General features: G+C 33.8%; 1 protein-coding gene across 1 annotated transcript in view; it reads right to left on the bottom strand.

The window, feature by feature from the left end:
• Positions 1 to 6,437: 6,437 nt before the first annotated feature.
• LOC107847916 (cysteine--tRNA ligase 2, cytoplasmic) overlaps positions 6,438 to 13,532 on the bottom strand; it is a 10,897-nt gene continuing 3,802 nt past the window's right edge. Inside the window, exons 2-9 of the mRNA XM_016692520.2 lie at positions 10,108 to 10,171; positions 9,780 to 9,941; positions 9,082 to 9,252; positions 8,728 to 9,009; positions 8,520 to 8,645; positions 7,838 to 8,059; positions 7,639 to 7,752; positions 6,438 to 7,166 (exon numbers count right to left, since the gene is read on the bottom strand). Coding sequence (XP_016548006.1) covers positions 6,822 to 7,166; positions 7,639 to 7,752; positions 7,838 to 8,059; positions 8,520 to 8,645; positions 8,728 to 9,009; positions 9,082 to 9,252; positions 9,780 to 9,941; positions 10,108 to 10,171 — 1,486 coding nt within the window. The 3' untranslated portion in view covers positions 6,438 to 6,821. The remainder of the gene's footprint in view (positions 7,167 to 7,638; positions 7,753 to 7,837; positions 8,060 to 8,519; positions 8,646 to 8,727; positions 9,010 to 9,081; positions 9,253 to 9,779; positions 9,942 to 10,107; positions 10,172 to 13,532) is intronic.

Below are 13,532 nucleotides of genomic sequence, written 5' to 3'. Positions count from 1 at the left end.
AAGCCGAACTAAAAAGGTTTATTATATGCAGTCTTACCTTGCATTTCTGCAAGAAGTTATTTTCACGACTCGATTCTGTGACCAGACCTTCAATCATATGGCAACAGTTTTATCAGTTACATCTAAGCTCCCATCAATAATGTACAAATTGAAAGGCAACTTCTGTTATGCGAGCCGAACTACAAGGGTTTATTATATGCAGTCTTACATTGCATTTCCGCAAGAGGCTATTTTTACGACTCGATTCTATGACCAGACTTTTAAGTCACATGACAATAATTTTATCAATTACTCCTAATTCCCTTCAATAATGTACAAATTAAAGGGAGAAAAAAATATTAACTTTCTAATCATCTTACTTCCTTTTTGGAACCATTACTTTGGAAGGATCCAAAAAAAAAAGGGATTAATTAAAGATAATACCCAACAATTTTGACTTAATTTTCAAGTTGTAATCCCCTTTTTGGGGATGTGTTGCAAAAAAACATATTTAATTAATCCAAACAATGTGGGTATGACTCAATATTAGTCCATACATGTATTCCAAGTGACACCTATACCTACTCTTTAATCATATTATAATTAAAGAGTAATGCTCAAGTTTAGTGAAGTGACAATTTTATATTCAATTTAAGTTGTACATTATGATAATTTGACATTAGAGGTTTAATATTAGAAGATTAATGGAGATTTTGATGGGTTCTACTTATTTTTAATGTAAGATTACAAGATGAGATAAATATCCAGTACCCCTCCGAACTATGATTAAAATTGCTACAATACATTTCAATTCCCGTGAATTCAATTTAAGTGTATTTTACTTTTTTATGCTAACATGCCACTTCTATTACATCAAATGGGCCCCGCATCAAAGATGTCACGTCAGTTAAAATGGTTGACAAAAGATGTCACGTCATCTAAAAAGGTTGACAAAAATACGCTAAAATTTAGTTCAGGGGTAATTGTACCCCGTGAAGTTGGAGTGCGTCGTAGCAAATTTGATCATAGTTCAAGGGTACTAGATGATTTACTCCAACAAGATCAAAAATCATTTTATTTTTCTTAAACGTCGTTTCAAGTCAAAACCAGACAACTAAACTAAAACGAAGGGAGTAATCATTAATAGTTCGATGCACCAAATAGGATAAGTAGAGATATCCCATGAGTTCAGATATCTCATGCGGCTATTTTATCCCACCCTCTATATGAAATATTAATTTCATCGGAATAAATCAATACCTCATATTAAATATGTGATAAAATTTATCCCAAAACTTTATTCCGAAGTTATTTTTCTTATCTGGTGTACTATACTATTTTAACTAAGTTGATGTCAATCCCATCAAAACCTTTTTTTGATTTTGAAATAACAATTAATTAAAGGAAAATCTATGAATTAGGAGGAGATTAGCAAGATGGCAATTGGTTAATCAATAAGACAAATTTTAATGTGCATTAATTTTGGGTTTAATCAATAAAGTATACACCTCATGTGTATGTACATTAATAAATACCATATAACATGTCGTACAAAAACAACTAACTTAATTAGTTGGGAAATCTTTTGACATAATTAACGTAATGGGATTTAATTAATAATTAATCATACTGATTAGTGTGTTATCTTATAAATTTAATTTGATGTTTGTATTTCTATACTTGTTAAGTTTGTTTGTGATATACATGAAATATAGATATAGATATAGATATAGATATAGATATATACACATACACTCAAATATAATTATGTCATAGGTATAGAATATCAGTGATTTTGACTCAGATTCTATGCATGTCATAAAAAGAATCATTGGATAACTATAAATAATAGATTTTAAATGCAATAAAGCAAATGAATCGTAATAAAATCTTGAACTCGAATTTATAACGTTTAAATTCTGAATCTAATTGTGATTGAGTCACAATAGTCAAATAAAAACACAATTAGCAAAGAGACATCATAGGCATGTGCACTAGGTAAGGGCTATGATTAATTAAACAAAAAACCTTGTATTATACTAATTAATTTTTTAAATGATAGTTAGATGCAATGTTTTATTGGCATAATTAGGAATTAAGACTTTAGTCCAACGAGAAGTCAAGTTATTTATTTATTTATATATATAGGACGAATATTAATTAAAGTAATTGTAGTTCAAAGTGAGTTTTGAGTGTCTTATATGTTATACACATTAGGTCATCTTTTTATTTTATTAAATGATCAACCATGTATTATACAATTATATTCTAGGAATAGATAACCTAAGATGGCTTTTCGAGAGATGTATTAATTAGTACAATACAATAATGTATTTATTATTGATTAGTGAACTAATTAATAGTGTACTTTTTCATTAATTAAAATGTGTATATTAATATATAGATAGAATCATACTAGCAAATTGGATTATCTTGAAGACTTAAAACCCTCAATGATCTAACCCCCACCCACTCCACCCCCACCCTGTACCTAAATACTTATTTGCAGACACGATATGATATTGATTTGATTTAAACATCAGGTGTGAATAAATTTAATCATAGTTGCATCCAAGTACATAACCTAGTTGTCACTAAGTGTGTTAAGGATTACGAGGTCTCGAATTAGAACTCAATGAAGGTAAAAATATAATGTGATTTCTTTTCTTTTATCGAAATTTTAGTTGAGACAGAGTTATGGGATCCTCTATTAGTGAAAGATAACAAATAGCTAAATAAATTAAGGAAAAACAACGTAAAATTTCAACATTTTGGAGTTTAATTACAGAAAGTTCCTGCATTTTGCATAATTACTGAAATTTTGATTTGGGTATGTCGAGATACATAATTAGCCCTCGATACATCCAATGAAGATTTATTTTTTTCTTTGTAAAGATACATAATTAGCTCCCAATACATTTTTTTCGATTTGAGGTCTGTCGAGATACATAATACATCCGACGAAGATGCATTTTTTCTTTTGTAAAGATACATAATTAGCTTCTGATACATTTTTTTCAGTTTTGGGTCTATCGAGATACATAATTAGCTCCCGATACATCTAACAAAAGATAGATAATTAGTTGGGATCTTTATAATTACTCTGTAAGAGTGAAAATTTGTGTAAATATATTAATGTAAGGTGTATATTTATGTCATTTTTTCTTAAATAATAATTAATTGAAATACGTATAAGCTGACTCGATAACCGCGATTGTATACACTCAAAATTGATACATCAAAATTGGGCCCAATATCATGTCTACTCATTGATGGTCCACTATTTCCATCTACTTCAATAACTACAACAAAAATCAAGTACTTGAGTTGAAAAATTATCACAATTTTGTCAAAAATTACAAATTTAATTAATAGAAAAGAGTTCTCTACACTATTTTATTTGCAAGAATACTCTTAAAAAAAGGAACATTTTCTTCCCCGGTTAGTAAAAACGCGTTCATTTCTATACAGAGGATTCATTTAAGGCTTGAAAATGACTTTTTATTCAGAACAATCTTATAATTTGACTTAGTAACACGATAAATGACAAATTTCTCTTGACGTCGCGCAAACTTAGCTAGCGTAAAGACTAAAGAAAGACATCAAAAAAGGAAATTATTTCATTTTACTATATAGCTTCATAAGACAACTCATGAATCATGATGACACTTTATATGCAATAAATATCAAGAAAAATTATTACATTTTCTATGTGGAAAATTAAAAAGTCCAACAAAGTGGACATATTATCCTTTTATTATTTTCACTTTTATTTTTCTTTAGACTTTGCGGCGTTTATTCGAAGCTTACAATTCAAGTCAAGTCCTTAGATGACAACTAGTTAATAGTGATGGAGTCAGAATTTTTTTCAACAAATTTTGAAATACAGAAAAAATTAAGAAAATTCGATATTTAATCATATATACATAAAAATACGCTTGATCTTATATCTTATGCTACAACTTTTTTATTTAAAAAAGTTCGGATTCAAAGTAATCGACAACGTTGTTGTCATATATAGAGGCAGAGTCAGCCTACTAATAGGGGATTCGTCCGAGTCCCCTTCGACGAAAATTATACTATTAACACATGATTAAAGTGATTTTATGTATATATTGTAGATGTTGAACCCCTTCAGTGAGTTTTTCTTCAAATTTTGAACCCCTTCAGTAGAAATCCTGACTCCGCCTCTGGCCATGTGACTAGAAAGTAACTGGTTCAAGCCTTGGAAGTAGGCTCTTGTACAAATATAAGGTAAGGTTGCATATAAAAATCCTCATGATTGAGTCCTTCTCCAAATCCTCGCATTGCGAGAGATTTAGTATAGTGAACTATTGTTTTTTTTCCCTTGTTGTGGGCATAATTGTTGTGACACAACTAAGTTCCATATTCTTAAAGATAGAGAAAATAAGACATGTAATAATGTTAATGATAATGGTCATAATCATATCATAGGACTAAGGATTAATTTCTTCAAGCTTTGATTGTGATTTGTCTTGCAAAGTTAGTGGCATGACTTGAGGAGTGTTATTCACATGTTCCATGACATATTTGGTTTTAGAAAAAGTATTTATTCGTGCTCAATGTTTACACTAAATTAACTAGAAGCGAATTGAGAATTCAAATTTTAATGGTTCGAACGTGAAATTTTTTAACATGTTGTATCATTTATTGGATTCAAATAAAAGCGAATTCAGAATTTAAATTTTGGAGATTTCGATTTTCAACCCGCCCTACCTCCAATAGATCCATGGGTCCCACCCCGACCCGTTCAAGCTTTCTTCTAATTTCTTTTCCAACATTTTTTTTTTTTTGACTGTGAAAGTTCAATACTAGCAAAAATATTTTTATTTAATGAGTTGTTTCCATCTTTTAGCTTTATAAATTACTACTTCATTTGTCCCACGTACTTTGACCAGGGATAAAATTTATGAAGATGAGAAAGATTTTTAACATTTGTAATCTATAATAAACCTTAGATATTAATGTAGCTATAAATCATTTTTCATTAAAGGTAAATAAGAATTTTCAAGTTAAGTTGTTTCTAAAAGACAACACTTCGTGACGCCGATTAAAAAAAAAAAAGTGCATCACATAAATTGGGACAGAATGAGCCCCATTTTCATCCGTGTGGATTGGATTGGTCCTGGGCTTTGGGTCTTTACATGAATAAATCAAGCTAAAATAACATAAATATACACCTTAACTTATCATATTTACACAAATCTCCACGCTTATAAAGTAAATACAAAAATTTCAGTTAATTATATATCTTCGTTGAATGTATCAGAGAGCTAATTATGTATCTCAACAGATCCAAAATCATAAAAAATGTATCGGGAGCTAATTATGTATCTTTTACAAGAAAAAAAAATGTATCTTCGTTAGATGTATTATGTATTTTGATAGACCCAAAATTGAAAAAAATGTATAAGGAGCCAATTATATATCTTTATAAAGAAAAAAATGTATCTTCGTTAAATGCAATGGAAGCTAATTGTATATCCCAACAAACTAAAACCAGAATTTCAGTAATTATGTAAAATATAGAAAAATTCTATAGTTAGGCCCCAACTGTTGGAATTTATGCAGTTGCTCATAAATCAAAACACGTACTCTTACTTTTAGATAGATATTAGACTTTGGGCCATTTGGTCCATATCAACTAAATGTAGCCCAATCATAAGCCTATTCTAACTAAAATATCTTGTTGCTTGTTACTCCTATTGTGGTAGTTCTTGTGCTGAGCCAGGGACTTACCGGAAATAGCCTCTCCCCTTCACCTCCTAGGTAAAGGTATGAACTACGTACACTCTATCTTCCTTAGACCGCACTTTGTAGGAATACGGGGGGAAGTGCACAAAATAGCCATTTACGACCCTCTAATAATAAAACTTACAATGTATTTAAAATTTAACCATCTCAAAATCAGCTTCTTAAAGTTTTGAATCTAATTTCAGACCTGATGATCTGAAATTGATCTGAAGATACTAAAGCAGAATAGAAAAATTAGAAGCATGAGAGATATTTTTAAGTATGCAAAAACTGGTTTAACTGTAAATGATTTTGATAGTTGGATATGCCTCTTCAATAAAGATGCTACATGACAAGGAGAATCGACAATCAAATTTGCAAGAACAACAATATATTCCGTGTAATCTCTTAAGTGGTGTTTGAAAAGGATGGCTTCCAATAGACCATCCGAACAAGTAGTCGGTCAAAGAAAAAGCAATGGGAGGTTCATGGGACTTTAAATCATACATGTCCAGGCTAGACATACAACAACATACTCCGTGAAATTCCTGGGGTCTGGATCCGGAAAAACGGTGTCAAGCATTGACGTTCACTCCTTGGCAATTATAACACAAGCAACGAAAATGGATGAACAAAATGGCCAAAAGGAATGCATCTCCACAAGAACTAAAATAAAACACATAATGGTGAAATAGGCCTAAGAATATCTCCAACACTAGTAGTGCTATCTGCCATTTAAGTTTTATCAGTACAATAGTACAACAATGATGAAGTTTACATGTCATCGGACTGCTTAACTCTAGGCAAAAATGTCAGTTCGTTGAGCTGCAGGGCCGTGAAATGCAACAAAAAGTGGGCACTGAGCCTCAGCTCATCTTCCCGGTAAAGAGAATGAACCAGGAAAATAATTCTTCGGCTCATCTTAGCTACATGCCGAATGATATAAATTGTATCATGTATGTCTCATCCATGAACTTTCTAGTTCACAAGTTACAGAGCTCAAACAAATATGAATATTAATCCAGAAAAGAATCTTCACTTGAGTAATCAAAGAAGGTCTACTGAGGTGGCACCGCAGGATGTTCTTGTTAAAGTGGTGCAGCAGGCTGTTCTTGTTGTGGGTTTGCAGTGGGCGGCATTTGTTGAGATGGTGCAGCAGGCTGTTCTTGTTGCAATGCTGCAGCAGACTGGTTTGGTTGAGCTGGTGCGGCAGGCTGCTCCTGTTCGGGTCTAGCAGGCCTCCAAACTGTTTCAGTCGTCCCTACGATATCCATTAAAGAGATACCCTTCAATGCTAGAGCAGTTCTGATCTGATCGCCTCTAGCGAAATCCTTGTTTTTCCTTGCCAGTGCTCTTTCCTCTATTGCACGCAAAACATCTTCCTCTGTCAACTCAGCCCTTATCAATGCCCTCTCTTTAAACTGCTGCAAAACCTGCACAACAAAATAAATGAGGTAAAAATGAGACAAAAATGAGGCAATGGTACCCCCTGTTCGAATTTGTTGAGCATTGCTAGAGTGGAAACAAGATTGCAAAGACAGGAATACTTTGCCAACGTAAACCGAATATGATTAAAATACCAGAAGTACACTTATATAAAGAAAAATAGTTTTTGTATGGGATGACGGCTATAACAAGACGGACAAGATGGAAATGACGGTGTTAACTAATTTTAAATATAGAAAGGTGCTAATCATTTTTAAACAGAGCCGAGGGTCTATCGGAAACAGAATCTCTACCTCACGATGAGGCAGTGGTAAGGTCTGCATACACCCTACCCGACCCTCCCCAGACCTCACTAAGTGGGACTAAACCAGGTATGATATTGTAGTTACTAATCATTTTTTAACAAAAGGAAAGAGTGCCTAAAACTTGAGATACAGGGAGTACTAATTCTGGCAGCACCTCAGCATATGTTGAACCAGCGAGCAAGCCAAGAACATCCAATACTGCCTTCACTTCCCTCAGGAGCTCGGTTATGGCCAAAGCAGCAGATGGGTGTTGTTGCTTTTGCTTTTTCTGGAAAGATCGAGAGATGATGGAATATTTCAGTTATATCACACCAGCCATATGCAGAAGTTAAAAAAGAAAGTAGAGTTCCCACCCTCAGTATGGTCGAGCAACTATTCATAACTTTAAGAGAATCTTGAAGAGCAGCATTTAAAATTGTAGGTGTATGCAAATCATCAGAGAGCTTTGTCCTCAACTCATTACGCAGATTCTTGATGCATTCTTGGGCCTGAGAGCTAAGACGCCCCCTTACATTTGTTGCAGTTTCAGTTCCTTGTTGAAAAGCTGACAAGGCTTCTTCAGCATCATATAAGGTCTATCATCACAAAATTTACAAAAATAAATATCTAAAAATAAGATAGATGCTAACTATAGATTCTTGGATTGACGAGACAAAGTTATAAAACGCATGAGCATTCATGTAAAAAGAGGAAGATCATATCAAAATATATATATAAAAGCTTCAGACAACCTTTCATTTTTTCAATTGAACTAGTAAGTTGCTGAAGCCATAAGCCCAAAGGCCAAAACCATATTAAGTTCAGCTATTGTGCATATGAAGTAGCAATAGAGCACAATCCTAAGAGCCTTGACCGTAGATCTAAAAGGAGCATGTATGGACAGACAGAAATTAAAGAGGAACACCAAATTGCATATAAATCGTTTGTATCAACCATCAAGAAGCAAACAATTAAACTCGTTTTGAGAATGGTAACAGTAAAGCAAAAATAACTGAAAAAGAGATAATAGAAGTACACTAAATATTTTTTCCTGACCTGATAAATTTTAAACACGGAGTCTGAAGCAATTTCTATCTGTGATATTGAGTAATTAACTGGAGACCGGTAGTGATTCCCCAACAAGAAGTACCTCAATGCAAGGGGATGGTACAATCGAGTAACCTACAAAATATGCATGCTATGATCCATAAACATTATAAAAAAAAACAACAGCATTAAGACAGTAACTAATGATACATTCTACCTCACGTATGGTGAAGAAGTTTCCCAATGATTTCGACATTTTCTCATCATCTATGTTCACAAAACCATTATGCATCCAGTAGCTAATATTACTGTCCGGGCAAGCAGCGCAACTCTGGGCGATCTCATTTTCATGGTGAGGAAAAGTCAAATCCATTCCACCACCATGTATATCAAAGGAATGTGTCAGATAGTGCGAACTCATTGCACTGCATTCTATATGCCAACCTGGCCTTCCAAGACCCCAGGGGCTCTCCCAACTTGGTTCACCAGGCTTTGCAGCCTGTAAAGAAATGAAGTTGGCACGTTAAGTCTAAAACAGTACTCTGTAGAAAACTAAAAGAAAACTTCCCACCTTCCACAAGGCAAAGTCGGCAGGATTTCGCTTTCTTGCATCAACTTCAACTCGTTCTCCAGCTCGATTATCTTCTAATTTTCGTCCAGATAATCGACCATACTCTGGAAAACTATCGACAGAGAAAAAAACATCTCCATTGACTGCGTATGCACAACCATTCGTTATTATCTGCAGGTGATGCCTCAACATCATTAGCAGTAAGAAAAATGCATAGTATATCTGAGAAAAGAAAATAATCCGAAAGAAGCTTAAGGTAGATCTAAGATAGAAAGATAATATAATTGCATACTTTAAGCAGTATTTTGCACTTTCCTCTCATCCAACACTCAGTTTTACCTCTGCTAATTGTTCATCCTTACTATATGTACTTTTTCTCTCATTATATACAAAAATAAATGTTCCAGCCTCTTTCTCAGTGCAAAGCATAATATCACGGAATGTTCCAGCCTCTTTCTCAAGAGTATTCAGAAGACATCTCTAACTAGAGATGGAGTCAATTACAACCTCCATCCAGGGAAAAGAAATGAGAGAAAAGCTTGCATCAGAAAACTGCAATAGCATATTTTAACAGCAACAGGCGTCAGGCCTTGTCTCTGTTCAAGTGGTATTTCAATACATGGAGAAAATGGGAGAGATCGTCAACAAACTTTAACTTGTAAGAACAAGTTTTGGAAGTAATTATCTAACGTCAGCACCTTATCTATCATTTCCTTAATCTGCTCCATATGCTCAGTAACACGTGGCTGATGAGTCGGTCGGAGGCACTGGAGATCATCCATGTCTTTTAGGAACTCTTCGCAGTATCGACCACTCAAAGCTGTTGGGTCTTCTCCACACTCATTAGCCCTACGAATTATCTGGAAAGAACCAACTGTCACACATCTGAAGTATACAATACAGTGAGCTAACTGATGGTGCCAAGTTTTAATCCATAAAAGATAAAAAGAAAAGGCTCTAAAATTCTTTCTATCTTGGGGAGAGAGAACATAAAAGAGACTTACTCCCAAAAATTGTACATCTCACCTTGTCATCCACATCAGTGAAGTTGCGCACATACACAACCTCATATCCCAAGTATTTCAGATATCTGTATATTCCAGATTTAACATTATTAGTAATTTGAAGTAAAAACTATCAGAGAACTACAATAAGAACTATCTAAATGCACTGTCATTGACTTACCACTACTATAAGAACTATCTAAATGCACTGACATTGACTTGTACCAAAACACATGATAAATAACACAAGTACCGTCATAATTTAAACAAATGCAGATCAAAACAAGAGTTCTTCAAGGGTTTTTTTATTTTTTCTTTTCTCTTTTTTGTAAGTAACTAAAGCAACTTTTGATTCCCATGTTCAATGACCTCAAGGAGATGCTAGTCCAGGCTAATATGGCAAAAAGATCCCAAATTGCAGCAACTACGTGGCATTTATGACACGTTAAAACAGCAAAAACACTTACTTACAGAAAATGCAACACAATGGAAAAGTCGAACATCACCAATAAAATAACCAGTGTAATCCCATAAGTGGGGCCTGGGGAGGTTAGGATGTACGCTACCCTTATTGTAAGGTAGACAGACTGTTTCAAAAAGACCATCGGTTCAAAAGGAAAGTATCCGACGCAGGATTGTAAGAAAATAGACAGCAAATAGCAAGATACCAAACAAATGCAGCAACAAACAGATAGCAATACACATCAAAGAATAAGAAAATACGCAATAACTAAATAATAACAATGCTAAAAGAATAAGAGAAAAGGAGGCTATCCCACTCCCTCTCCCACATGGAACACTCAGCTACTTACTAACCTTTTACCCTAACGTCAACCCCATACCTCCATATCTCATGTCGTGTCCCCAGTGACTCATTCAGATGAAGTTGTGTCATGTCATGTCTAATCACTTCCCCCGGTTTTTCTTCAGTCTAACTCTACCTCTCCTACCTCCTACTACAGTCAACCTCTCGCATCAATCGGCGCATCCTCACACCTCCTCTTCCCATGACCGAACAATTTTGGTCTCGCCTCCCCGTATTGTCAAATATATTCATGATGAGAAATTAAAAATCCACGATGGAGACCATAAAAATAAAGAAAATTCAATTTCATCAGAACAACTTTTCACACTATATGCTGACATTCATTCAATGATTCGGTTTCTATCTTCATTAGGAGAATGAATACAACATCTCAATTATTTTCAAAAACAACATCAAAATTGTAAGACTAACTAGAGAAGCAACAAGACGTATTCAATTACTTGTTAAAAACTATTCCCTCTATCCCATTTAGTTTAACAAAATTACTTTTAGAAAATTAGCGAACTCATTTTAGATACAATTCCTGTATCAAATTTATAGGTACGTATCATTATTCAAAGTCTGTCTTAACTTTTATGTATTCTTCAGTTTAATAAGTAAACAAGACAAGGTCTCTGAAACAACACTAGACTGTTTGAACCTCATATTCCAAACAGTGTCTTTGTTTTATGGGAGAACGGGGATAATCAACACACTTTTCCATCCAACAAATAAAATCAATTTCCAAAGACCGTCCAACAAAAACCACTACAATGTGTCGAGCCTAAATAAACCTAGGACTGACTGTATAGAATATTCTGTAAGCATTCCACTCTATTTGGGTCCAAAACGTTCCAATATTACTACATTATCTGCAATTTTGGAGTCTCTTAAACTACAACCTCTCTAAACTCACACTCAACTAACATAGTTAAAGTGAGACAAGAATAACTAAACCTTAAATACCAACTAACTGGTACCTATATGGATAGAGCACAACAGTACAATTTCAAATTTTTTTGTTTAAACTAGACACTTCAGAATAATAACAATTAGACCACCAAATTCCCCTAAATGAGACCTGTTTTACTCAAACTTCCTACTCAATTTCAGGTTGTCTCTCAATCAAGCAACTTCCTCTACTTATAACTTAGCTCCACTCACATACAATAAACAGAATCAAACTCCCAATTCCTATCAACTAGTTAGTATTTCAATATAATTCCAATTAGATGCCCCAAAATTACTCTAAATGAATTGATATATTCAAACTTACAGACTTTTTAATAGCATGTTTGGCCAAACTTTAGGGAGCTCAAAACTCAAAAGCCCTTATATTTTACAAAAAGTGCTTATTTTATAAAAGTAAGTTGTTTAGCAGGCTTTTGGGAGAAAATAAGAGCTTATGTGGAGTAGTTGAAGCTATTTTTCAGAAGCTAAAAGAAAATTAGTTTTTTCCGAAAAGCACATTTGAGAAAAATACACTTAGAAACAGTTTTAAAAAGCTTGGCCAAACACTATTCAAAAAGTGTTCTTTAATTTTATTAGACAAACACAAACTGCTTCTCACCGGAATTACTTTTTTGAAAAGCAATTTTGAAAAAAGTGTATCTCAAAGTTGATAATAGAAACTTGGTCATGTCCATGGAGCAACTTCAGCTTACCGAAGACATGAACTTAGATGGAAGCGTGTGGAGGTCACGAATTCGGTAGAACTTAGTAGGTAGTAGAGCGTTATCTTTTTGACTGGTTCAGGCTTGGTTGTGTCTGTCGTAGTATTAGTTGTTTCTTGCTTTTAATATCGTCATCTATTGTTTATTGTGTTTCAATTATTGCATTATTTTTGTCATTGCTACTGTTTCTTTTTGGATGCTCCGCACTATTTCCTTATTAGTTGTTATGTTTGCTCCACTTCCATTTTTTTCTTTTCACAAATACTTTAGATTTTTCTTTTCATAAATACTTATCTTTGTTGCAATTGAGACAAGGGTCTTTCGAAAATAGCCTCTCTACCTCCATGAGGTATGAGTAAGGTTTGTATACGCTCTATCCTCCCCATACACCACTTATGGGATTTCATTAGGTATGTTGTTGTCGTATAGAAGCTTGGCAAAAGACACTATAAATCTCCAATCATGTTTCTAAATCAACCAATTTCCTCTATGTAATACTTTCAACACAATTAGTCGGGATCACTAACACTAATCTAATATAATTAGTCTCATATATCTAATATAATAGAAAAGAATTGTCTTTTCTACATACCTTCCCCAGTTCCGTTCCTACCATCGGCCTTACGCAATCATAGAATTAGATATATATCCCTCCAACATAGGTGATTAAAACATAGCAAAAAATACAAACAACTAGAATCAAATCAAAAAAATATATACATGCTTAAATGCACTTACAATTGAAACAAAATTGCAAAGAATTTAGACTTGCAAAGGAGCTCGAATAAACTTGTAGTTAAAAATAGTTATAATTGAGCCGCAACTGCACAAAATTTAACCCGTAGAGAAGATCAAACACGACATAAGCACGAGCATGCTCGATATGACTGTAATCATAACTAGTAACACCACACACATACATTTTCACCTTCTCTACAGGTCAGAAAGCCTATAAATTGCATAGGACTT

Source organism: Capsicum annuum, chromosome 11 (genome assembly GCF_002878395.1).
Source record: "Capsicum annuum cultivar UCD-10X-F1 chromosome 11, UCD10Xv1.1, whole genome shotgun sequence".
Taxonomy (NCBI): Eukaryota; Viridiplantae; Streptophyta; class Magnoliopsida; order Solanales; family Solanaceae; genus Capsicum; species Capsicum annuum.
This window is presented reverse-complemented; position numbering and strand designations above follow the sequence as displayed.